The sequence below is a fragment of the Pseudogymnoascus verrucosus genome, assembly GCF_001662655.1.
Source record: "Pseudogymnoascus verrucosus strain UAMH 10579 unplaced genomic scaffold scaffold_46, whole genome shotgun sequence".
In the NCBI taxonomy this organism is placed as follows: Eukaryota; Fungi; Ascomycota; class Leotiomycetes; order Thelebolales; family Thelebolaceae; genus Pseudogymnoascus; species Pseudogymnoascus verrucosus.
Window position 1 is genome coordinate 110,515 of NW_017263697.1, and position 25,172 is coordinate 135,686.

The window sequence follows — 25,172 nt, forward strand, 5'->3', positions numbered from 1 at the left end:
CAATCAACCTCTTATCGGGATTTTTTGGTTTCGGGCGAGCCGCTCCCTCATGAATCACAGGATGAGCGCAACCACTCAATATGTCTGTACAGGATGTACCCGGCATTTACGTCGCATAGTGTTTAATCGAAGGGGCAGTTCAAGGGGTACTCAGGTTTCTACTCGCCGAAAGTATAGTGTACAGAATTCCACTCAAAATGGCCGACCTTTCCGAATGGCCGTCATAGGCTCTGGCCCAGCGGGATTTTATACGTCCTATAAAGTGCTGTCCAAAATTGAAAATGGGACAGTAGATATGTATGAGCATCTTCCTGTGCCTTATGGCCTTGTCCGTTTTGGTGTTGCTCCAGATCATCCAGAAGTCAAGGTTTGTGAACTTCGGCTTCCGCCATCCGCCTTCAAACAAGGCTAATAACATATAGAACTGCGAAGATAAGTTTCAAGAGGTAGCAGAATCGCCAAATTTTAACTTTATTGGTAATATAAGCATTGGATCAGACCCAGGGTCCTTGCCTCTTGCAGCTATTGCCCCTCACTATGACGCCATACTATTCGCATACGGAGCTTCACAGGACCGGAAGTTGGGGATAAAGGGAGAGGATACGGTCAATGGCATATATTCTGCTCGAGCATTTGTCGGGTGGTACAATGGGCTGCCAGAATACTCGGGTCTCGCGCCTGACTTGACAATGGGGGAAGAAGCGGTTGTCATCGGCCAGGGCAACGTTGCCCTTGACGTAGCACGCATACTTCTCAGCGACGTGAATTCGTTGAAGGGAACCGATATCACCGAGCAGGCCATAGACGCCTTGAGCAGAAGCCGTGTCAAGAGCGTGAGAGTGGTTGGGAGACGTGGGCCAATGCAGGTGAGTCATACTGTTCAATTTGTTTTACAATACGCCCAACTAACTATCAAACAGGCTGCATTCACGATAAAGGAGGTTCGAGAGCTCATGAAGCTACCAGATGTGGCATTCCGTCCAATTCCTCCAGCCCAATTACCTCCGGATATGACCAAGCTCCCTCGCGCACCGAAGCGCATAATGCAAGTTCTATCAAAGGGCTCAGAAGCATCGTTGGGAGACGTGCCACGATCTTGGTCTCTCGATTTCCAGCTATCGCCCACCTCGTTTAACCCAGATTCGTCGAATAATCTAGCTAGTCTTTCCTTTGACAAAACTTCCCTAGGCCTCGATCCCTTTGACCCCAAGGCCAGGGTAACGAGCACTGGTGAACAGGCGGACCTCCCTGCTGAGATGGCGTTCCGGTCTATCGGGTATAAATCGGAAGCCATCGCCGGACTCTCAGAACTCGGTATCCCATTTGATGACCGATTAGGTATAATACCCAATGATCAGGAGGGCCGCGTATTGAGCCTCGGGTGGGAAAAGGGGGTAAAGCAACACGTTCCCGGGATGTACGCCGCAGGTTGGGTAAAGAGAGGTCCGACAGGCGTTATTGCAAGCACCATGAGTGATGCATTTTTAACCGCAGATAGAATTGCCGAGGACTGGAATAGTAAGGCACCATTCAACGGGGGCGAGGAGGTAAAAACGGGGTGGGAAGCCGTCAAAGTCGAAGCTGAGAAGAGAAGATGCCGAAGGGTGAGTTGGGAGGACTGGAAAAAGATCGATGCAGCTGAAGTCGCACGAGGCAAGAATAGCGGCAAGAAGAGGGAGAAATTCACTACCATCGAAGAGATGCTCCGTGTCTTAGACTGATCAACTTAGGTTGAACTGTACCCTTATGTAACTATATATACAATACTTAGATATTTATTCTCATCTATTTATTTTTGGAGCTTCGACGTCAATTCCGGCACCTTCTCAAACAGATCGCCCACCAAGCCGACATCCGCGATCTGGAAAATAGGTGCATCGGGGTCCTTGTTGATAGCCGCAATCACCTTGCTATCCTTCATTCCTGCCAAATGCTGGATAGCACCGGAAATACCGGCGCATAGGTACAACTGTGGTGCAACCACCTTGCCCGTTTGCCCAACTTGTAAGCTGTTATCAGCATATCCGCTGTCAACGGCCGCTCTCGAAGCACCAACAGCAGCGCCTAGGGCGTCTGCAAGGGGCAGCATAATCTTATCGAACTCCTCCTTGGATTTTAAGCCACGGCCACCTGACACGACCTTGCCGGCGGTCGCCAGATCAGGGCGATCGCTCTTCGCGAGATCCTCAGAAACCCATTCCGTTGTGCTCTCGGATTTAGGGTCAACGCCCTCTTCAATTGTGGCCGAGCCGCCAGTGGTAGCAGCTGCGGCGAACGCGGTTCCACGGATAGTCACAATTTTGATGTCATCAGAGGACTCCACGGTTGCGATAGCATTTCCAGCATAGATAGGGCGGACGAAGGTATTCTCAGACTCAATGGCAACAACGTCGGAGATTTGTTGCTTGTCGAGCAGCGCAGCTAGGCGGGGCAAGAGGTTCTTGCCGAACGCAGTGTGCCCAGCCACAATGTGCGTGTAACCGCCTTTCTTGATGTTTTCGACTAAGAGAGGGGCGTAGTTCTCTGGTAGACCCTGTTTGATAATTTAGCATCCATGACTGTATATACTGCCTCCCCATGATCGCATACCCTGTCATATGCCGCATTGTCAACTGAGATGACCTTCTCGACGCCCTCGACCTTAGCTGCCTCCTCGGCGACGCTCTTAATGTTGCCGCCAGCAACGAAGGCAGTGACCGAGCCTCCGAGTTTCTTGGCGGCGGTGACAGCGCTCAGGGAACCGGTGTTCAGCTTTCCATTGTTCTGTTCGAGGACGGCTAGTGTCGATAGTAGCCTCTGGAGTTGTGAAAGTGATTGGACCCGGAACTGGGGGCGTGCTTGACGCAGTACAGACCGGCTGACCGAGGAAAGCATATTGATGGCGCTGTTTGAGTAAATAGAATCAAACAGTGAAATCCAAATTGTCCTCCAAGGTATGTGGGGGAATGTTAAGCTTCAAGCATCGCAAGTCTTGATTGCTGGGCTATCATCGGCCCTTGACCCGAGGTTCGCTCGGAACAAACCGTGCTCAAATGCCAAGACAAATGCCACAGTCACGTGGTATATGGACTAGGATTACTCGCTTCAGTCACGACTATTGTCGCGAGAACATCTTGAGGCTATCCATCAGACGCGCCTCAGCAAAAGTCACCTTAATCCAGCACGGCCGTTCCTCATTCCAAACTATCAACATTGTATAGTTGTATGGTCGCATAAGCAGTTTGAACTCAGCCCGACGTGCTCAACTTGCGCCCAAGGTCCTCCACCCCAACAATCAGCAAAGTCGATTCGAAGCCTGTAGGAAGGGACTTATCATTTCTGTCGACCACGCTTCGAGAAATTGGAGAAAAATATACAATATGGATAGCGAATCTCTTAGTGTTGGGTCGCCAGCTACGACAGCAACTCCTAACACCAATGCGCAAGGCCAACAGCAAGGGGAGGCTGGAACCCCTGTGGTGGAAGGGGCAAATGATGCAGCAACCAATGGTATGTTTTAATGCCTCGTCACAATTGGCGTTCACTATTATGATAATAAATAGATATCTGACTCTAATACCGTGTTTAGATCCCTCTGCAACGGATGCCGAAACTTCAGAACCAGCCATCAAGCCGGACACCTCAACATCTACTCCTGCTGTAGTATCAGATAACCCTCTCGACGCGCCCGAAGGACCTAGGCCTGAAGACACAAGGCAGGATACGGAAATGGGCGAGGCACAGGAGGATGTCAAAGATGGGCAGCAACTTGTCACAACCGGCGAAGGAGCAGATACGACTGCGGCAACTGGACAAGTTGAGCAAACGAAAGCGTCAATCGAGTCTACTGCGCGCGAACACCTCATCTCCCAAACACATTCAATCATCCTACCAAGTTACAGTACTTGGTTCGATATGCACCAGATCAATAATATTGAGCGCAAGGCACTGCCTGAGTTTTTCAACAACAGAAATCGAAGCAAAACGCCAGCTGTGTATAAAGATTATAGAGATTTCATGATCAACACATACCGTCTAAACCCCGTGGAGTATCTCACTGTGACTGCATGCCGCAGAAATCTCGCGGGAGATGTATGCGCTATCATGCGCGTGCATGCGTTCTTGGAGCAATGGGGTCTTATCAATTACCAGGTAAGCTAAAAGGCAGTATCTCGCGAAGAACTTCGAACTAACAAAACTCAGGTTGATGCGGATGCTCGGCCGTCCAACGTCGGCCCACCATTCACTGGTCACTTCCGAGTAATTGCGGATACACCTAGAGGACTGCAGCCGTGGAATCCGGCAACGGACCCGGTCATTACACAGGGAAAGCCAAGTGCAGACACAGACGCAAAGGCGAAGGCAGACGGGAAGATTGAGCGTAACCTAGAGATTGGCCGCAACGCCTATGAGCCGAATGGCAAAGAAGTGACTCAAAAGACTGGAGACAAACAGGCCAATGGAGAATCAGCGACCAACGGTGCCGCCGACCCTAGCAAGGCTCTCGATGCGCTCCTGAAGAGCCCGATCGCCAAAGTCAACTGTTACTCTTGCGGAGTTGATTGCACGCGCGTCTATTACCACAACGGAAAGACTGCGCCAGGAGTTACCAGCTCGGGGAAGGCGAAATATGACGTCTGCCCGAACTGCTTCCTCGAACTCCGTCTCCCATCTAACCAAGACTCATCACTGTACGTCAAAATCGAAAACCCGTCTTACAGCAAGTACCCGGATCGTGATGCCCCTTGGAATGATGGCGAGCTACTGCTGTTGCTGGAAGGTCTCGAGAAGTTTGACGATAGCTGGCAAGAGATTGCAGAGTATGTCGGAACCCGAACTCGCGAAGAGTGTGTGGTAAAGTTCTTGCAATTGGAGATTGAGGACAAATACCTCGACACAGAGCCAGCTGTAAATGGAAGCACTGGGCTTGGATTGCTTGGAACATCCGGTGGACAGCTTCCATTTAACCAAGCCGACAACCCAGTGATGTCTGTCATGGGCTTCCTGGCCAACCTGACGGACCCAGCTGTCGCAGCTGCAGCGGCTGGAAAGAGCGTTGACGCAATGAAGAAGAGTCTGCGTCAGAAGCTAGACAAAGATTATGGCGGTGATGATGCATCTGACTCGAAAGACAAGCAAAACGACGCTATGGACATTGACATTCACCACCACGAAACGACCACGACCACGACCACCACAACCACCTCTACAACCCTCGCCACCGCAACCTTAGCTGGAGCTGCTGCCCGCGCCTCTGCCCTGGCAACACATGAAGAACGCGAGATGACACGCCTAGTATCCGCAGTTGTCAACACGACATTGCAGAAGCTAGATCTGAAGCTCCAACAGTTCAACGAGATGGAGGCGATCATCCAGGAGGAGAGACGTGAGTTGGAGAGGGGAAGGCAACAGCTGTTCCTCGACAGACTTACCTTCAAGAAGCGAGTTCGTGATGTCCAGGAGGGGCTACGGGTAGCGGCTACTGTAGGTGGAGAGGAAGGGAACAGGATGGCGCAGGATGTTATGGATACAGGCGACAGGTTGAGCTTCCAAGGCCCCGGCAACAATGACAATGTACAGCCGTTGAGCGCCGAAGGAGCTGTCAGTACCTTCGAGATTTGAGATACAGGGGATGGCTAGTGGGTGGCGAGTGAGGTGTTTTGATAATGGCGTATAGGGTTTGAAATTGGTCAAACGGGCGACAACCGGATGGGCCGGATACGTGAGGATTTCATGAGGCAAAGCCGCCAGTTGGTTGCGGTTTTCTTCGAATTTTCAATGTGAGCTTATTATTAGTTGTATTGTACTTCTAGAAAATGGAATCAATGGTATAATCAAGTTGAACCTTCGTGCCACACGGAACTCTGAGCAATAGTGGATCGATATGTCTTTCCAAGAGCGAGATAAGTGCTCTCGATAGTAAATATATTCATGATGCCTGAAGCTACCGTCTCTATCTTACATACAAGTACATTAACCACTCCACAGCTTCATATCCATGGTCGTCGCTCAATTAGGAGGCCTATAAACTCGTAGCATCTCGTCACTGAGCCCACTCGTTATCATCACCAATATCATAGTCCAGCTCCTGTTGCTCTCGCTTCTGGCTTTGTGCGGGCCTTCTATGCGTATCTTGAGCCATAGCGTCACCCTCTCCGCTGCCTCCCATGTCCGTGTCTCCATTCTCATGGTCATTTGTGTCTGGCTTAGCGATTGGCGCAGCAGATGGTAAGGTAACAGGCGGCAGTGGCGTCTGAATCCATGCCAGATCCACTTTCCCAACGCCAGGTATCTCGGAATTGGAAATGCCATACATAAACTTCTCGGCAGTGAACCGGTCTTTGAAGGTTATGGAGGTGCTCTTTGGGGTGGTTTCGATATCAGCATACTCGCCGACACCCTGACTAGTTAGCATCAATCATATAAGCTGTATTCATGGTGACTTACGAGAAGATATTGCCGTAGACTCTCATCTTTTTCGGCGTGCGTAAAATCCACTCCTGAGATGCCTATTTTCTTCGGTCGATTGTCCAGCTTGTATGGATTAGGTCCAGGAGCGTAACCAGCGCCACCGCGGCCCCGGTAGCCGCCTCGTGCACCACGAGGAGCGTATGCACCTCTCATACCGGGGGCGCCTCGTCCTCGGCCTCTTCCTCTACCGCCCCAGCCACCCCAGGTGTTCTCTTCGGCCTGAGCAGGATCCAGACCCAAACTCCTTGCCTCAGCTTCTAATGCGGCAAGCTGCTTTTTGAGGGCCTCTGCTTGACTCGGGGGTTTCCCATCAGCACCATTGCTCTCAGCTGACGGCTGTGCCGTTCCTTCTTTAGCAGCTAATCTTTCCATCAACTTGCGCTTCTCTTCTGCCTGGCGCTTCATCAGGTCTTCCTGTCTCTTCTGCATCTCCGCAACAGCGGCTTCCATCTCGGTCTTCTTTTTCATTTTCTCTTCGTGCGCCTTTTGGACCTCAGCTTGCTTGCGGGTGAACTCTTCCACATCGATACGGGTCTCTGAAGTTGCTCTCGCTGGAACACCTGAAGCCGCATCCCCCGGAGCAGTGGCAGTAAAGCCCTCCCCTGCGTTGCCCCTAGGTGGTTGAGGTAAAGAAGCGTCATCCTTGTACCAGTAGACTTTGACAAATCTATTGTCGAAGATAACTTTGGGCGAGTTGTATGCCGCCTGAGCAACATTCCAATCATTATACTTCACCAGCGCAAGACGCTTGTAAGCTTGCATCGTTACGTCACTAATTTCCCCAAACTCAGAGAAGAATGCCCGGACAGCTTCTTCTGAGAACTTCTCTTCTGGAATATTCTCGACGACGATGGTTGTCTTTGAGCGGTCGAAATTGGGACGGTCAGAGGAGAACTCGGCACGCCCCCCACGGCGACTGGGCGCTCCACCACGTTCCCCACGGTTACCGAACTGCCCTCTACCACGGCCTCTGCCCCGTTCGCTTCCAGGGAACTGGTGACCACCGCCAGGTCGCATTCCAGCCGGAGAGCCTTCAGCTCCAACCACAAGAGACGAGTTGGTAGGGTCATACTCGTCGACAACACCCTGGGGCACATATATGGAATCCTGGCCATGCTCAAACTTGCAGCTGTTACCACGTGCACAAAAGCCTTTGGTATCGTAGTCTCTGCATCTCCGTCCTTGCCCTGGCCTTCCACCAGGGCCCCTTGGACCGGCCGCATGTTGATCGAACCCAGGCATCCCCTGGACTGGGAAACCCATGGCTTGCATGGCCATCATGGCTGCCATAGGGTCGTTAGGGTCCGTTGATGGCATTCCCGGAGGTAAATGCGGCATCGGAGGAAACGCCTGCTGTGTATCAAACCGTCTGTTTGGTTGCGGCGCAGTGTAATTGCCAAAGCTATCATAATGTCCACCTGGTACCATGCTACCGTTTCTCCGTGCTTGTTTCATTGCTCTTCCCGTAGTATCCATTGGCCCCATCTGAGCATCTGCATCGCCCCGGTCATTGAAAGATCGTTTCTTCGAACCATTTGGATTTGGACCGGTAGGTACGCCAGACATGTCGAAGTTGTTGTATGGAGTCCCGACTGGTGCATTCGCATTGGGCAAGGTAGACACGGGATGCTGAGGTGGAGGCGGCGCGCCAGGCATGAACGATCGGTATTGAACGGCGTCGAAGAGATCTTTCACGAATACAGTGCTGTCTACGATTAATTGTAAGCAATGCACCTCTTTGGGGGTCCATGGTTTTCACCTTCTTTGAGAAAATCCGGGATTTCTTCCTCGCAAAGCTTTCGTACTGTCTCAATGTCGCCATCATGCCTCAGAAGTGCCAAAACATAATCGGCGAGGACATCGGCATCGGCATCTGAACTACACACAGGCATAAGTTAGTATTTGGCTCCTCCAGACGAGGCTTAACGTGAACTTACGTATTTTCCAATCTCTTCACGATCCAAGCCTTCAATTGCGGCGCCTCCTCTTCAGCAAACAACATCATCATTGATGAGATGTTTTAGTGCGTCGACAGTGTAAAGCGTCCTTTAGTTCGATTGCTGGAGCTTGTTCATCGCTTTCAGATAATTTCTTCGCCTTCAGCTTCAGAGCCTCGTCTTGTCGCGTGTTGGCGCGCGGCGGATAGCTAGCGCCACAAGCGCCGGTGCCAAGTATAAAACATATAAATCGTCCAGACCAGTACAAAACCTCACGACGAGTTGACAAAAGTCATTTAGCTTGCATATTAATAGTGATAGAGGGCAAATCATTTATTGAGATGCTTTCACTTCCCAACACAAACTTATTATCACGAAACAAAGGTTAAATCTCGACGGAAAATTTATTTAATATGCACGAGTTTTAATGATTTGGCCGAACAATATCACTATTTCTTCAGCGTAGGAAATCAATGTGTCTTATTTTGGGGTCGTTACTCGTTCTTCTTGGAAAGAGAACCGCATCATTTGAAAATGCGCCTAGAAAAATATGGACTTTGAAGATTCTGACACCAGTGGCCACGGCTACGATGTAGCACCGGTAGATGACGATGATTCTGGGTCGTCATACCGCGCCTCTTCTGAAAGTGCAGATGAGAGACGTAAAGTTGGTCGGAAGGCGGGTGGGTCAAGAAGGCACATGAAAACGGCCGTCACAGCGAAGAGAGGAGATTCCGAGAAATCTATTCCTGCACCCGCAATTTCACCAAGTGAGCATACGGAGGGACCAGCAGCACCCGAAGGCAATTATGATGGCGAAGAACGCAGCATCACTGCAAGCCCCCGAAAAAGGAGGGCTAGTTCGACCAGATATGAATCAGAATCCAATCGCCGCAGTCGTTATTTCAGGGAGAAGAAAATAAAAGGAAATTACAACGATGGCTACAGACAGTTGCTGAACAATGACATCAAAGACGCCGCATCCTGTTCCCTGCCTTCGGACTACCCACCGCTGCCAAGCAGCCAGATAGGCTCCAGCATGTGGACTACTGCCGAAAAAGGTTCCCTATTCACTGCTCTTGGAAGACTGGGCAAGGACAACATTGCTGGGATAGCAACACGGATAGGTTCGAAATCGAAGCTACAGGTTCAGGAATATCTTGACCTATTACAGCGCAACCGGGGAACCAAAAAGCCTTTGGTGTTAACGGATCTCCCTGTGGCATTTGAAGTCAGCCAAGAATGTTCCCAGGCCTTGGACGAAGCAGCAGAGGCATTGGCTATGCGACAAGAACGTCACGAGGAATCGCTTGAGAAGGCGAAATGGGGAGACGATTCCTGGCTTCTAACTAAGAGTGTGAACGAATCAGTCGAGTCTCATATTTCCGAGCCAAACGGAGAACACGCTCTTGCGGAGGTACTACCTGCTGCCCAGCTCTTGAACCTGGGGAATTGGTTGGAGCTATCTACTCGAGTCTTCATGAACCCAGCTGGGCGCAAGGATGAAAACTGGAGATACCTAATCGAGGAAGGAGATGAACATGGAATCCGAGCCACGGCATTCTCTGACTTTCAGAACCTAGCTATCAGTGTCACCAAACGGCTAATATCAGCGACTCTATTCTGCGCAATGTCCAGAATGCGTGCCAAAGATATGGATACACAGACAAAGCATAGGCAGGAAGATGTCATTGGCGCTGATGTCGAAGCAGCTGCACAGATGATTGGATTGAGCATCAATAGCCACGACTTTTGGAAACACTGCCCGAGAAGGAACAACCTACAAGTCTTTCAGCGCCTAACCCTCAGTCACGGGAATAGACCTCCAATGGAATACGTTGCTGTCGAGGTCGAGCTAAACAAACAAACTCCGAAGCAAAGAGCTCGCTCCCGATCCCGGTCTCGATCTAGATCTCGATCAATCTCTGGTTCAGCATCCGGCTCTCGTGCTTCTTCAGTTTCGACTATCAATGCATCGGACATTGATATCTCGTCAGATGAAGAAAGAGAATACTTATCGATTGCACCAAGCGAAGCCAGCCATGGAGACCTAGCAATGGAAATAGATTACGACTCGGAGGCTCAACTTCAGCGAGACCAGGGTGACTACCCACCTTTGAGCCCACGTCCAGCAGCGTCAGAGTCCATGGACCACCAGGCCTCAGCTATATCTCCTGAATCCCAGGAGCTGGCTTACGCAGATAAGTTCGACATGGTGGCCAGTATGGACGAAGAAGCCCGCCTATGGGAGTTACTGAACCAAAGTCCGCCTATCTTGGTCAAGGACGAAGTAGATGTCATCACAAAGCCGAAAATAAAGACACGAGCTAAGGACGATATGATGGATTGGAGGGAGAAGGTCGAGTTCTGGAGTCCGTGGGAGACTCATGAATCGTTGCCTAGTGAAGACAAATTTGCTGCAAATCAGAGGAATGCGAGGAAACGGAGAAAACTTGTGCGAGAAGAGTCGGAGAGCGATGGAGGGGATGTTGGTGCTGTTGAGACAGAAGCATAGAATGGGCTTGAGAGAAGGAAATAATCGAGGGGCTGTTGGAGAGTTGTTAAGGCCTAGTTTAATATCTGTAGTGGCATGAAAAAAATATTTCGGCGGATTTGGATCTCTATTTTCATTCATGAAAACGTATAGACACATTGAATCTGTATCGTAGTATTGATCTTAGGTAAAGAAGTATTCCAGAGTACAGAATCAACGAGTTCATCCATCTATGGACTTTTCAAGTTGCTATCCCATGATGTTGTTTGGAAAGTTGGGCAGTATTACGCAGACTAGTAGGTACAGAGAAAGTCACATTTAATCACAAGAATCACCTTCATAAAACGCAGCATTCTTTATACTTTCATCTCGATTCCTTAGCATATACCTAAAGAATGTCGAAGCTACTTAACAAAACAAGAGCAAGCAAAAACAAAAATCGGGAAAAAACGGAACTGATGTATAATTTTGTTCTTCTGATCTGCATCATGGCGCCGCTTCTACCGCTCAACGTCTCCGTTGCCCGTCAGAGCACCGCCACGAGGGAACATGGCTTTTCGTGGGTGTCATTCAGTCATAGTACTGCATGAACCGCGGGAAACGCGGTGCAACACCTGGTGGAGAGGAAGTCTATCAGGGACGAGAGCAGTTTATAGCTTGTCGTAGAACTATGCGGCGTTAGTAATCTGTGCGGGATGGATGGAGTGAAGAGGGAAAAACTTACGTTGTCGACACCTGGAACCTCAGCCTTGATACCCTTGCGCTTACGCATCTCAGTGACGATCTGGCCGACCTTGGAGGTGGGGTCAAGCGGCGATCCACCGGGGAGAATCTGCCAATGATCGAAGACGGACTGGGGGAAGGCCTGTCCAGAGGTATGCGAGCGGAGATCGGCGTTGAAACCGAAAGACTCGTTGACGGGGAGGTAAGACTTGATGGTGAAGAGAGGTGTGCCGGGGCGCTGCTCCTCAGCGAAGACGTGACCACGACGGCGGGTAAGGACACTGTAGACACCACCCATGGCGGACTCTGGAACTTGAATCTCGCACAAGAAGACGGGCTCGAGGAGACCGGGCTCGGCAAGAAGGGTGGAGGCGAGGAGGACACGACGGGCAGTTGGGATGATTTGACCACCACCGCGATGGATGGCATCGGCGTGGAGGGTGACATCCATGATGTTGAAGCGGATAGAGCGCATGGGCTCCTCGGCGACTGGTCCTTCTCTCGAAGCCCACTGGAAACCAGAGACGACGGAGTCCTTGATTTCGAGGAGGTACTGGACGGCCTTGGACTGATCGACCAACAAGTTGGCACCGTTGGTGTCGGGACCGAAGCACCAAATCTTACGGGCATCAGTGACATCCCATCCGTGCTCATCGGCAAGGAGACGGGCACGGATCTTGATATCGTCACGGGGGGTGATCTTTCCGGCCTCAATGAGGTTGGAGACCTCCTCGGAGAGGGGCTCGGCGATCATGTAGATACGGTTGTGCTTGTTGGGCGACTTGGAGAGAGCAGTGATGCTCGACTGGGTGGTGACAGTCTCACGGTAGGCGACAACGGGGTCGGAAATGCGGAGAGGGACACCAGCGTGGTCCTCCTCGAGATCCTTCAAGCAAATCTCCAAATGGAGCTCACCAGCACCGGCAACAACGTGCTCACCGGACTCAGAGATGTAAGTCAGGACACAAGGATCGGACTTGGAGAGACGCTTAAGACCCTCGACCAACTTGGGCAGATCCTGGGCGTTCTTGACCTCAACGGAACGACGCACAACGGGGGAGACGGAGAACTTCATGACCTTCAAGTTGTGGGCGGTGTCGGAGGTGGTAAGAGTACCAGACTTCAACAAGAACTGATCAATACCGACGAGACCAAGAATGTTACCGGCTGGGACATCGTCAATGGGGTCGACCTTGCCACCCATCATGAGGACGGTACGCTGGATAGCCTTGATGAAAAGATCATCCTTCTTGCCGGGAACGTAGTTAGGACCCTGGATACGGACCTTGAGTCCAGACTTGACGGTACCAGAGAAGACACGACCGAAAGCGTAGAAACGACCCTTATCGGAAGTGGGCACCATCTTGGAGACGTAAAGCATGAGAGGACCCTTGGGGTCACAGTTCTTGATACCGAGGCAGGCCTCATCATCTGGGGGACCCTCGTAGAGAGTCTCAGCACGGTAGTTCTGTGCGGTAACTGGGGATGGCAAGTGGAGAATCATCATCTCCAACATGGCATCGGCAGCGGGCAAGAAAGTGCGCATGACGATCTTGAGGAGAGCCTTGCCCTCCTTGTCACGGTCATCAGAGGAGAGCTTGATGCTCAGCTTCTCGAGAAGGGTGTTGATCTCGTCCTTCTTGAAGTTCATGACAGCGTTGAAGATTCTGAAAATAGGATCCAAGATGAACTGGTTGAAGGCACGCTCCAAAGGCTTGCCCTCGTGGGTACCCTTGTTGGTCCACTTCTTGGTGTGGGGGTTGAAGTAGTTGTCGCCCCAAAGACGCTCCATCATCTTAACACGGTCAACACCAAACTTCTTGGCGTAACGCTGAGCGAACTGGCGGATGGTGAAAGCCCATCCGTGGAGACCGGAACCGAAGGCAACGGTTCCCTTGTATGGGTAGACCTGGACGTCACCGAGGGACTTGTCGAAGTAGGTGGAGATAACGACGTTGACCGACTCGATGGTACGGGAGAAAGACTGGTAAAGGTCCTCCTTCTCGATCTGGAGCTCGAGAAGAGCACGATCAACCTTGTTGATGATAACAACAGGCTTGATACGCTCACCAAGAGCTTGACGAAGGACGGTCTCGGTCTGGACGCAGACACCCTCAATGGTGTCGACGACGACGAGAGCACCATCGGTGACACGGAGAGCAGCGGTAACCTCAGAGGAGAAATCAACGTGACCGGGCGAATCGATCAAGTTGATCAAGAAATCACCACCGTCGGTCTTCTGGCCGATAATGTCCTTGAGGTCCTCAGGGTCGGTGAGCTTTCCGTACAGGGAGATGGCAGTCGACTTGATGGTAATACCACGCTCCTGCTCATCAGCACGGGTATCAGTGGCTCGGGCCTCACCGGCCTTCGCCGAAGAGATAATACCGGCCTTGGACAGGAGGGAATCGGTAAGAGTGGACTTTCCGTGATCGACGTGAGCAATAACGGACATGTTACGCACGTTGGTCGGCTTGTCCATCAGCGCGCGGACCTCCTCGATAGTGAAGCTGTAGCGGGAGCTTGATTAGCAATGTGTTCACAGACGTCATAACAAAAATCCCAAAACTCCCAAAACTCCGATCAAGATGCAACCGAAGATGGAAAAACATCTCGACAAGCTCGAATTTTGTCGAGGGATTTTGTAGGAGAACTCACTTAACCATGATGGCGGTTGAGCTTCAAAAGCTGATTAATGGTGAATTTTTCTGGTGCCGAAGCGGGGTCGGATCTGAGACTCGAGGGACTTTCTGAGAGTCTCCTTGAGGTCTTTGTATTCTATCTTATACTGCCTTCGGTTTACCCTAAGCAGTGATGATAGAATGCGCAGAAGATGGCTTTGATGCTTCTGACGATAGACTTTGCGGTGAGAAAGGAAAGAGGAGGTCTTTTCAAATGGTAGGGTGGGAGAAGGTGAAGATATCTTTGGTTAGTGGGGCAGAGGGTTGTTTGTGCCGTCTAACCGGATATGGTTAGACTATCGCTGCCCACATGTCTTATCCCGATGTGAGTCGACGGAAGAGGTGCGGAAGTCACTAAGTCACTGTTTCCATAGCATCATACAGTGTCCGATGACGCCGAGAAGAATTGTTCGGCGTAGGAAATGTCAGGACACAGGTGATTTCTGTTATAAAAAAGGCTATCCAATATCAAAACTATTGTCTACACGCCGAAGTATTGTATCTTGGACCCCGCCCCCTCCTGCCATCATACGAGCGAAGGGCGCTACGGCGAAGGAATCATCGGCCAAGCGGCGAGGGGCGGAGCTATGGTAAGGTAAGCTCACTCTACTCCCTACAGTACCAAGCTTGGACAAGAAACACGGCATCGCCACCACAGCCAATCACCGCCTCGATAATCAGCAGCTGGCATAGCATTGTGTAGCTCGTACATATAATTATATTCTGTATTATGAGGCTCGTCCTGAGCCAGCACTGATAAAAAGCGCTTCATACCTGCCAACGCCGCCGCTAAGACTCCTAAAAATGCAATGCCACTTCATACCATACATGATAACCTCAAACAGGCTATGAACAATCATACTATACACCTTACGAGGACCCCAGTATCTTTGAATACGCATCCTCTACCTCACCCGCCAGCTCCAGCAGAGTCACAATCAGAATCTGATGTGTCAGATTCGGCAACCGGTCTCTCTGTAGCCCAATCCACTCCAATGGCGGGGTGGCCTCACCCATCTCTCTCAACTGTGGTGTCTCAATGATTGGAGGTTCAAGAGCGACATACTCATACTTTGACTGTGGTACCGTGACCTCCGCTGTGATCTTCTGTTGTTCGCCTGTTGCCCGTTCTTTGCCGTCCTCGTCAGCCTCCGGCACCCCAGTAATCTTGACAGCTGATATCGGCAGAGGCTTGCCAAGACGCTGAGCGAGTGATTTCGCATGATTGCCATACATGCCGCGGATGTAACTGATTCGAGAATAGTTCCAGCCAACCTCGACCTTGCCCTCGAATGATGATTTGAAGATGTAGTCAATCTGGTTTGAGCCTGCCGATTGCCAGGTCTCCATTGTAGCTTCCACCCTTGGCACCTTGAGGATCGTGCCACCTCTAGAGCCGGTGGCGCTGCTGACAACTTCTTCCACAGATAGGTCGCCGGTGCTCTTGGGTTGCCCGGGTGATTTGACTCCTGCCAGACCGATACGGAGCTGACCTAGGGTAAGACCGAGCCTACTGTGTACTATTCCAACTGGAACCGTAACTGCAAACCTGAACTCTGCATTGAGCGCTTCGATCTTGAATATTTGAGCGTCGAAAAACGTGCTAGGATAGGCGCCCATGTTAACTTCTTTTAATGTCACAACTACATCTGTATGCAATGTGATAGGTGCCTTTGCTAGTTCTTCTTGCGGAGGCGGAGCGGCTTCAGCGATTTCAGGAGCGGGATATGTCGATGGCCTCCGTCTAATAAAACGCTCTATCTCTCGCAACGAGGACTCGTAATTTGCCTTCTTTTCCTGCATCAACTTCTCAAGTGCTTGATAAAGTGCTAGTGCCTGAGAAGCACTTGTCGTGGTACAGAATATCTGAACAGAATCGCCGTCGAGCATTGAAACAAGTCTGTCACCCGCCGCGCTGGGCCCATTGCGGACATTGTGCAGCATTAATTGGATGGAGGTGATGTCCGCTACCAAAAATGCCTGGTAGTCAAAGGCAACTTTCAGACGGAAGTGACTGAAAGATATAGCACCCTGGACTAGCGGTGTCTGATTCAACGCCTTTTCTCGCTCGGGCCATTGAATCGATGTTCGGATTCGGAAATTTTGTAGAGATGTAAAGCCGCTCATCCTGCCAGTGCTGTCGATACCGACCTTTTCGAACCCAAGACATAGATTTTGCTCCCAGTCGGAAGTTTTCCTTGAAGAAATCCAGAAATCTGATATCACAAATGTGGATTTTCCAATAGCTTGGCCAAGGTCCAACTGGACGTCGAGTTCTGCAATTGAGATAGTTGCGTTCCAGGGAAACGCCGCTGTTGCTGCGACTTGCTGATAACGCTGGACAAGATATGTCTGGGCTTGTGATGTTCTTTCCTGTTGAGGTACGGGTGTGGGTGCAGGCCCGTTGCCTAAATCGTTCGGTATCCATATATCACGGAACAAGAGGAAATCCTGTATCTGCTTGGCGTTTACGAGGACCTTCATGGGACTGACTTTCAATATGGCCGAGAGCCCACTAGTGCCACTGACATGCTTGCTATTCATCAACGATAAGACAATCGAGTCGACATCAAAACTGCCGGTAGACTCTCGTGAATATACATGCTGAACCGAGGCCTGAAGGTTGTTTATGGAGGCAGACAAGGCGAAGAAATGACCATGATCCACGGAGCGTACCGTGTTCATGGTGATGTAAATGTCGTCTAGCCTTGCTGTTGCAGCCACTCTCGCAATCGGTTGGCAGCTGAGGCCGAATTCCTGGGCACAGATACGTATTCCTAAGTTCAACCTTGTTCGTCCTAATACCGCGCTCGGATCTACTGTAAGGATATTATCGTCGGCCACGCTCATTAGCTTTTGTGACGTGGGGGTTTCTCTCCCTTCTGGCTCGTTATTGTTGCTCATAACGGCTTGGACGTTTGACGAGATTTCCATTATGAGCGGGACCACCTGTGGATACAATATATTCTTGGACGCATTGACTTTGACTTCGGCGTTCAGTGATGGATCATCGAGACCGTTGTCCTTGTATTCAACTTTGATCGCCAGGCCTGGGGAACGTAGCATTGTTGAACCAGTCGCTTCATCTTGCGCGAATTGGCCATATCTTCCACCTTGAGGCGCTCTACTACGCTTGTCTGGAAGCGAAGACATTGCGCTGTCCGTCGTTTTCATCCCTTGGAGATGAACAACAGCGCCTGCAAAGTCCGCATCAACCAATAACGACTCCAGTTTCTTCTTCCCAAAGAAAATGTTCTTCGCCGTGACACTGGGCTTCTCTGAGGCAGGACTCGTTATCCAGGACGCCGACGCCGAGCGAGCCTTTTCCGCTGCGCTCACGATAGATTTTTGGATATGCGATCCAGGGGTAATGAATTGGGACGTGAGTCGCAGATCTAACGATTTCCCGGCAGCTTGGAACGCAAGACGGGTAGCATCTGCTGTTGACACTAATCCTATGTTGAAAACAACTTCAGGCAAAAGAGCTGAATTTTGAGACCGCAAATTCTTGGCTTGATCTGGAGGGACCATCTGGAGCATTAAGTTCTCAATGCTAAGGCGCGCGGACTTCTTCTTCCTTGTTGATAAGCCGATTCGCTGTAGAGACAGGACCAGGTTCTCCATACCCTCTGTCTGATCTACATATGGCGAAGTAACAATCCAGCTAATCTGCCAATTGGAGAGTTCCAGTGAAAACATGGCATCGAACAAATTCAATGATGTTGCTGCACTCTCAGGGGTGCCCACGTCTTCCTCGATGGTAATTCGGGGATTGCGAAATCTCTGAAAGTAATGCACCTCGCGCGGCAGTTCCAACTCCTTGATTTTAGTCTGCAGATGGCCAACAACATTCACTATCGTTGAGACTGTATCGGCAAATAGGTTGATCTCCAAGCTGTCACTTGTCAAGTGATACGAGCGGACCTGCCCCCGGTCTTCGGTTTCCTTTGAACCGGCGGTGAATTTAGCCGCAAATGCAAAGTTTCCGCAGCTATCTCCTTCACCTGTATTGGCAATAGAGGTCAGATTAGCTACCACTCTGCGGAGGTTCAGCTGAAGCTCGGGAAATTCTAATACGGGCCCAGCCATAGCAACGCGGTTATGTGCTTCAACTTGTACAATTCCGAGGTTAAAGGTCAAGCGTGCTTTGCTATCGTTATTGTTGCCATTTGGTGCGTCGGTAAACACCTCCAAGCCTGCCAATGACAGATGGGCGTCGTATATGAAAGGCTTGGGAGTATCTTCCACGATTTCTTGCTTAATCGGCACCTTGCCTGGATTTGTGCTCTCTGGTATGTGGCCCTTAAGGGTTCGGAAGCCTTCGCGCGCTTCATCCATCAGATTGGTCATTTCAGGTCTGTTGAGAGCTGCAATAACATTCTGGATCTTGGCTGCGTCGAGGAATATAGGCTCGACTGAAACGAACACTGAAAATTTATGTTCATTCTCGTTTATCCGTGCTATAACGCGACCATTTGTTTGAGGGAGCTCCAGCACCGAAATTGTTTGGGATTTTCCTGTTGTTTGAGTCCGGATATCGTGCGAGTTTTCTTTGATGTCAAAGTCGAAAACAAACTCCTCGCCCTGCCTTGCTGCCAAGGATGCTCTGGCAACGATGCCGGCAATATCATAACGAACTGAGTTCAGTAAAGGGATGCTAATATGGTACTCATCGAGAAACAAAGCAATGTTTATCTTGTTAATAGCAGTGGAACTGGCCACAGGGCTTTTAACTGGCCGTTGTACCGGTTTCTTGGGCAAACTTCGCAAAATTTGACTTATTTGGTGTACTTCGTCTCCTAGTATACGGTCTACGACCTGTAGGAGAGCAACGGGGTCTTGTTTGACAACGAATGATAATTCTTGCGAGTTACCGGCAACCTTCCAAGCGTTTTCTTTGACTTTGCCCACAACACGACTCTCTCGCGAGATGTTAAGTGTTGGAGCGAGAAATTGATGTATGGCGAGATCTTGGTGATGGCTTCGGAATTTTGACGTTGCCGCGTCAGCAGTGATTAAGGCAGTAGCAATATTCCTACCATCACATATCCCATCTGCAATCATTAATGATATTTTGAGACCTGTACTAAGCGACCTTGCTCGAATGTTGATGGTGTCAAGTGTAACGGATCCATTATCGGAGGCAAAAATAATATGCAGTGGTTGCTTGGGTTTATCTATTTGGGTCGCAGTTGGAGGTTTTATAGCTGGCGCTGGTTGTCCTGATGCTGGACTAGCCTCTGGTTCATTGTACAGTTTGGCGGTAACTTCAATAAGCTCACATAGCTCCCAGTTTAAAGTTATTGATGATTCCATGCAATAGATCTGCACGATAGTGCAGGTATCTTGTGGAGGGTTGGCTTGATCCGGTGAATCAGCTGCGTGTGGTTGGTTTATAGAGGCATTTGCAGCCAAAGTGGCGAGAACAATCTCGTTCTGCTTTGGCCCTGGATCTAAAACAAAGCTGGTTCGAGTTATAGAGGCCCCGAACTGTACTGGTTTCTGAATTTGAGGGGACGTAGTGTCATCTCTTATGAGCGATCCAAATATCTTCGTCATAAGAACACATTCAGTCAGATTTTCTAGATCCCAGCTTCGCCATTTCTCGAAACCGGCTTGAACTTGCTCGCGGATATTTTCAGGGTAGGAGGCCGAGTCGCGTTCTGAAAGAAGCCTTTCTATCCTCTGTTTCTCATCGTGCCCGAGGGACGAATATACATGACGGAGGCGGGTTATTAATTTCCAAGAGTCGGTTGTCCTGAGATGGCCCACAGCAGATCGTAATACATACGATGGCCTTGTCATAAACAAAGGGTCGCCTGTTCGCTGACCATGGGTGGATAGGAGGAATACAGCGTGCCTTATTCGATTAGTTTGCCACCTGGCCAAGCTGGCGAAACCTTCGCCAGCTTCAGCGGCCATGTGGGTAGTTCGATGTAGTAGCGACGCTAGGTACTTCACTTTAGAGCTTGCCATCTCCACATCAACAGCTTTAATCTTGAGGTGTCCTGATATAATTTTATCAGATGCCATCCAGAATGAGATATCCTCGACGCGGCCATTGATTGCTGCTTGGGCATCAGCCCTGCCATGGCTCCTTTCCTTGGCAGAGACCTCTGCCGATAGCACACGCACACGAACTGCGGACGCCTCATCTGATTTAGATCTGTCGACATTCTCTTTTGCAGCTGACCTTTGGCGAGCTATCACTGACATGCCTCGAGCGGAGAAATCATACTGGTCGAGGGGCTGATCAGAACGTAGGTGAGACTCAGACACCACCGTATTGGCAAATCGAAGTCGAATGATAGGAAGGACGATATTAACGTCCGTATTTTTACCCGCCACCACTATCTGCTTTTTTGCCGCAAAGATATCTGTTATAGACTCGACTTGAACAGAATCAATAATATCTTCCGCAGAAGTAGGTTGCAGTGCTTCCATAAGACTTGTAACTGCCTTTATCGCTTGGGGGTTCGAGACAGCTCTGATACCCTGCTTGAACTCAACAATGAAACTCGTGTGTTCAGTATTGTCATCGAATATCTTATCAGTTGGTTTCATTTCGGCACTGGGGGGTGGAGCTTGGTCCAGGTCATGTTCGTTAAGCTCCGGAAGATTGCCCATATCTGGTTCAACGTCATCGAGGGGAAAATATGGTGACATGAACGGGCTTGAAAAAATAACGCTGGATGAAGCGCGTGCCCGCAAATCGTTGTGATCAACTGCGCTGTAAAAGGAAGGCTGGCGTCCAGTAGATGCTGCTGAGGCATCGCGTGGTAGTGGCGTTAAGCGGAGGTTGTCACCAAGTTGGCGGCTCCTCGATGGCGAACCCGATGAATTATATTGAACCTTAGGCTCGGAGAGACTACTGTGAGTCCGAATAATGCTTTTTTGGCTAGATCGTTCGGAACTCGTTAGCGACAGGAAAGAGCTTTTCCGACGAAGATATTGCTTTGAGTGTAGTGATGATGCGATGCTCGAGGAGCTACGGTCGGAATGGTAGACATTGCTCTCGTTGATAGGTAGTGGAACCGGAGGGAAGCACATAGCGGGAGCGTCGACTTGTATTGGGGGCGGCCTAAATGGGTCATCGACAAGAAGAAATTGCGTTCTTTGTGTCCTTGAGTCCTCGTGCCTAATATGTGCTTGTTGCAATCGCTTGTCGTCATCGAATCCGGCCTTTCTATTCACCATGGTAAGCTCAATTGTTGTTGTGATATATGCATGCGTTTCCACCGGATGGTTTGCTCTCGACCTATGACGCGACGCAGAATCGGCATCTACGCAGCCCAGGGCTAGATCCGGAATAGTAACCTTTAGTTTCTTCGAATAAAGTAGCCCTGCTAAATCGTTGAAGCTTACGCGCAAAGGTCCTGTTGAAAGCAGAAAGGCAACATCATCAACATGCGCCCAAATATGAACATGTTCCACGGACGCCCTGAGGAACGTCGCGTCATGCAAGACTTCAGGGGTAACAGGAGGCAGCGCGTTTTCGTCGTCATCAAACGAGAACGCAAATGCCTTCACAGCCGCAGACAATTTCATGAGAAATTCTGCCGTCGTCTCTCCTCGTACTGACCCAACTGTAAAATCCCAATTGCAGAGATATGTGGGCTCGGTGGGCGGCAGGCCGAAGAGACGGTTTCCAAATATCTCCACCCCGTCAACGAAAATCTGAGAGCCAGTGATAGAAGTCATTGGAGTTGACAAGCCTTCTTGCATCCCCAGCGAGAACACTAAAGGGCTGAGGCTGACATTTAGGTCCATATAATAATTTGTGAACCGCAAATCTGCGGATAGACTTGCTATCTCAACTCGTACGTGATCCTTTGCTGAATACAAGTTGGCCGGCAGGAGGGCACCAGTAGTTTTGCAGCCAATGCTTATGATGACATCCAGATCATTACTCTTCTTAGATGGAGGTTTGTTGAGGAGAGCTTCCGTATCTGGGTCTTTAGCATTTATAATTTGCTGGTACTCCTCCAACGTCCTGAAATGAATGTCTTCCCCAAAATAGTTGTCTTTGATCTTCATAAAATAGCGTATGAGGAATCCGTAGAGCTGTACTTCCAGGTTGCGGCCAGAAACATCTACCAGTAGTGTGTCCGTGTTGCTTGGCGACGTAGTATCACAGTATTGGTATTTTCCCTTGATCGTAACTCCTTCCACCTGTGCAAGTTCATTCGAGGGCATGAAGGTAGCTTGGGTGTTCCATGGTGGCACATGGAGAAGAAGGTTTGCTTTATCAATCGCCAGATCAAAAGGAACATTATTCCTATGAGGTCGATACTTGTCAAGTGGTACGCAAAGGTCTGCTACCAACCCCGTCCCGTCTAGTATTAGAAAAGAGTTGTCGTCAAAGTCTGAGGGATTGTTGATTATATTTGAGTCATTGACGTTAAGGCAAAGCTTGAAGTCGCCAAATTGGAGTTTCAGGAAATAGTGAAAGGGCGTAAAAGTGAGATAATCAGGTTGTGGGCCAGACGTCCAGTCATCTATTAGATCAATGAACAAGAAGATATGTTCTCTCAATATGAATAATTCCATTCCGTTGCTGACAAAATCGAATTTCCAGGTGTGAAAGGCATTCCAGCCGAGAGGGTTTGACAGATTGCACGACAATCTCTGGTTGAGAGATCGACACAGAATTCCATGGTTGACACTTGTTGTGATTTCTAAGTTTGGAAACTCCACATCCAAGGTATTAGAGAACCCGGAAGCTCCAGCTACCATGTCCATATTATAATGAATGGTGGCACTCTTGCAGATCTTCAGGTCTAGCCAGCCAAATGGGCGTATCTCTGGGCCTGCAGTACCCCCTTTTGCTTTCTGTTTCCGCGAGGTCTTGCTGCTGCGTTTATTCTGCTCTTGCATTTGGGATGTCATGGTATCTGCTTGCGACTTCCATTTCCAGTTCTTCGACTCCTCGCGAATAGGAACACGGAGAGTTGTATCATCATCTAACTGGATGTAGATTTTGAGATTTGAAGCCACCCTTGTGTCTCCAGGCTTCAAATTATCTGCCGGGGTTGCATCTTTGCACAAGCTGGGAAAGAATACCCTTTGTAAGTCTGCCCGTTGTCGATCCGCCCATGGACCATAATTTACCAAAGCCCCTTTGATGATGACGTCTATGCCCCATTCAGGTGGTAGGTCTCCATTGATATCATTAGTTTGCCATGGCTGTGGCTTGGAAGAGCCCATTTCCACAGGGACTTTTCCAGGTATATCCCAATAATAGCTTACGCTGGCTTCAGGGCTGTCGAGAATGGTCGTTACAGTGGCGTATTCGAAAGACGACCATTTCGCTTTACCGTCTTCTTCATCATTGAGGTAGCGCGAAAGACCTTGCCATTGATGTATATTCCCCTGTGCGTTTGAATCCGAGACCACAGGCTCGGTAGTTAAACTTGAGAATGTTTCCACAGAGCTACTAAAGTATGGTACAATGCTCTGGATTTTGTGCCATGCATTTCGCCGGTACCGGTGAAAGAAGCGAGACGGGTGGAGGACGCCATCACCAGTATCAGTGCGCTCCTTAATATCGTCTTTAGCTCGATTTGCCGTTGCAGTTTGGTCCTCGTTATAGTCCTCATTGGGCTTTAACTGAATCATAGGATGGCCAAGCTGTAGGTCGAAAACTTGCTTGTATAAATCTGGTCCGCGGCAAGCAGTAGCATTGATGTCAGCAGAAAATTTATCTGCTCTCGTGATAAACACACTCTTTGTGTTGTCATTCCCCATAACTATAGCCGCTTTGACGCAATCGATGTGCAGGGGGAGAAGATTTAGTATAAAACTCTTTTCGATCTCCTGATTGTCCTGGCCATGGTATTCATTGCTATCATCAGAGTGTAGGCTGTCCGGGTTTCTGGAAGACTCTCTATTCGTATCTTTCTCCGTTAAGGGCGGGAGGCCCGAACTGTCGTCAGTCTCCAACGAATGTTTACTCAATATGTTTGCGAGGGCGCTAGGTTTGGGAAATCCACGTTTCTTCAACCCCTCATCCTGCTCCTTCTCTGTCGGATCATCCACCAAGGTGCTCTCGTGCTTGGTCTCGTCTGACTTTGCGAGTCCAGCAACTATGGAGTCATATGCCGCACTCCGATTATAGATAAACCATTCCAATCCCTTGATTTCAACATTAAGGCGGCAAGGCAACGCCGACGTGCTGGCCTGCCTGCCGCTCTCTGTCGCAGATTGGTTGTCCTCATGGTTTTCATCATTTTTGGCAGAAGATCCGCTCGGTACGTTGTGAAGGCCCCTTCCGTGACAGAGATCCAGCTCCCTCACATTGCGGCGCCAATATTCCCAAGTAATAAATCCACTGTGTATGAGAATAGTCTCGTTGTTTCCATGGTACCTAAGTCCCTTGAAGAAAATGCGGCCACCCAGCAACGAAATCTGCAGTGCCTGTATGTCCACATACACTCGATATTTGTGCCATGACCACGCCCGGATTCCATACGATACAAGTGTAGCGAAAAGTCTGTTGAAATAGAAGAGGAAGAATAATGTGCTAGCGACAACGGTTAGCAATATCTCGAGGAGGAGGGATAATGTCCTTACAGTAATCCACAAACGATTAGCTCAACCAAGAACACCCTTGAAGCTGTCAGCCCATGAAATATCACGCTGCCATTGCATCTGCGCCTACCAGTTAAATGCTAGAATTGGGGTCAACGACACAGCTGTCAAGCCTGCCATCTTTATCGTCTCCCGCAAGGCCTCCGTCGGCTCTTCTCATGACCATGGGCCGGATACTGTTGTCCGCTATAACATCTCTTAGACAAGGCGAAAGCTACCGTCACCTCAAAAGACGCGTATTGTCCAGAAGCATAACGGTGGGTTGTTTTATTTGGAATTCATGAATTGGGAAGCTAT

General features: G+C 49.8%; 7 protein-coding genes across 7 annotated transcripts; 3 read left to right on the forward strand and 4 right to left on the reverse strand.

The window, feature by feature from the left end:
• Window positions 1–40: 40 nt before the first annotated feature.
• ARH1 (NADPH-adrenodoxin reductase) lies at window positions 41–1,852 on the forward strand. The gene is made up of 3 exons (XM_018277458.2): window positions 41–367; window positions 423–866; window positions 921–1,852. Exons 1-3 carry the CDS (start codon window positions 50–52, stop codon window positions 1,719–1,721), a joined length of 1,563 nt encoding a protein of 520 aa, XP_018127429.2. The 5' UTR covers window positions 41–49; the 3' UTR covers window positions 1,722–1,852.
• ETF1 (Electron transfer flavoprotein alpha-subunit) lies at window positions 1,609–2,976 on the reverse strand. The gene is made up of 2 exons (XM_018277459.2): window positions 2,590–2,976; window positions 1,609–2,533 (listed from the first exon to the last, which is right to left on the reverse strand). Exons 1-2 carry the CDS (start codon window positions 2,872–2,874, stop codon window positions 1,790–1,792), a joined length of 1,029 nt encoding a protein of 342 aa, XP_018127430.1. The 5' UTR covers window positions 2,875–2,976; the 3' UTR covers window positions 1,609–1,789.
• Window positions 2,977–3,124: 148 nt separating this feature from the next.
• On the forward strand, window positions 3,125–5,831 carry VE01_08032 (uncharacterized protein). The gene is made up of 3 exons (XM_018277460.2): window positions 3,125–3,489; window positions 3,569–4,131; window positions 4,183–5,831. Exons 1-3 carry the CDS (start codon window positions 3,360–3,362, stop codon window positions 5,599–5,601), a joined length of 2,112 nt encoding a protein of 703 aa, XP_018127431.1. The 5' UTR covers window positions 3,125–3,359; the 3' UTR covers window positions 5,602–5,831.
• VE01_08033 (uncharacterized protein) lies at window positions 5,762–8,540 on the reverse strand. The gene is made up of 4 exons (XM_018277461.2): window positions 8,388–8,540; window positions 8,210–8,328; window positions 6,427–8,159; window positions 5,762–6,379 (listed from the first exon to the last, which is right to left on the reverse strand). The coding sequence occupies exons 1-4, from the start codon at window positions 8,456–8,458 to the stop codon at window positions 6,023–6,025; spliced, it is 2,280 nt and encodes a 759-aa protein (XP_018127432.2). The 5' UTR covers window positions 8,459–8,540; the 3' UTR covers window positions 5,762–6,022.
• A 131-nt stretch (window positions 8,541–8,671) lies between these two features.
• On the forward strand, window positions 8,672–11,038 carry VE01_08034 (uncharacterized protein). The gene has a single exon (XM_018277462.2). It carries the CDS (start codon window positions 8,938–8,940, stop codon window positions 10,900–10,902), a length of 1,965 nt encoding a protein of 654 aa, XP_018127433.1. The 5' UTR covers window positions 8,672–8,937; the 3' UTR covers window positions 10,903–11,038.
• A 182-nt stretch (window positions 11,039–11,220) lies between these two features.
• On the reverse strand, window positions 11,221–14,487 carry EFT1 (Elongation factor 2). The gene is made up of 3 exons (XM_059464273.1): window positions 14,263–14,487; window positions 11,606–14,114; window positions 11,221–11,549 (listed from the first exon to the last, which is right to left on the reverse strand). The coding sequence occupies exons 1-3, from the start codon at window positions 14,268–14,270 to the stop codon at window positions 11,532–11,534; spliced, it is 2,535 nt and encodes an 844-aa protein (XP_059320256.1). The 5' UTR covers window positions 14,271–14,487; the 3' UTR covers window positions 11,221–11,531.
• Window positions 14,488–14,954: 467 nt separating this feature from the next.
• VE01_08035 (uncharacterized protein) lies at window positions 14,955–25,163 on the reverse strand. The gene is made up of 3 exons (XM_018277463.2): window positions 24,946–25,163; window positions 24,858–24,893; window positions 14,955–24,807 (listed from the first exon to the last, which is right to left on the reverse strand). Exons 1-3 carry the CDS (start codon window positions 24,993–24,995, stop codon window positions 15,156–15,158), a joined length of 9,738 nt encoding a protein of 3,245 aa, XP_018127434.2. The 5' UTR covers window positions 24,996–25,163; the 3' UTR covers window positions 14,955–15,155.
• Between the last annotated feature and the right edge of the window lie 9 nt (window positions 25,164–25,172).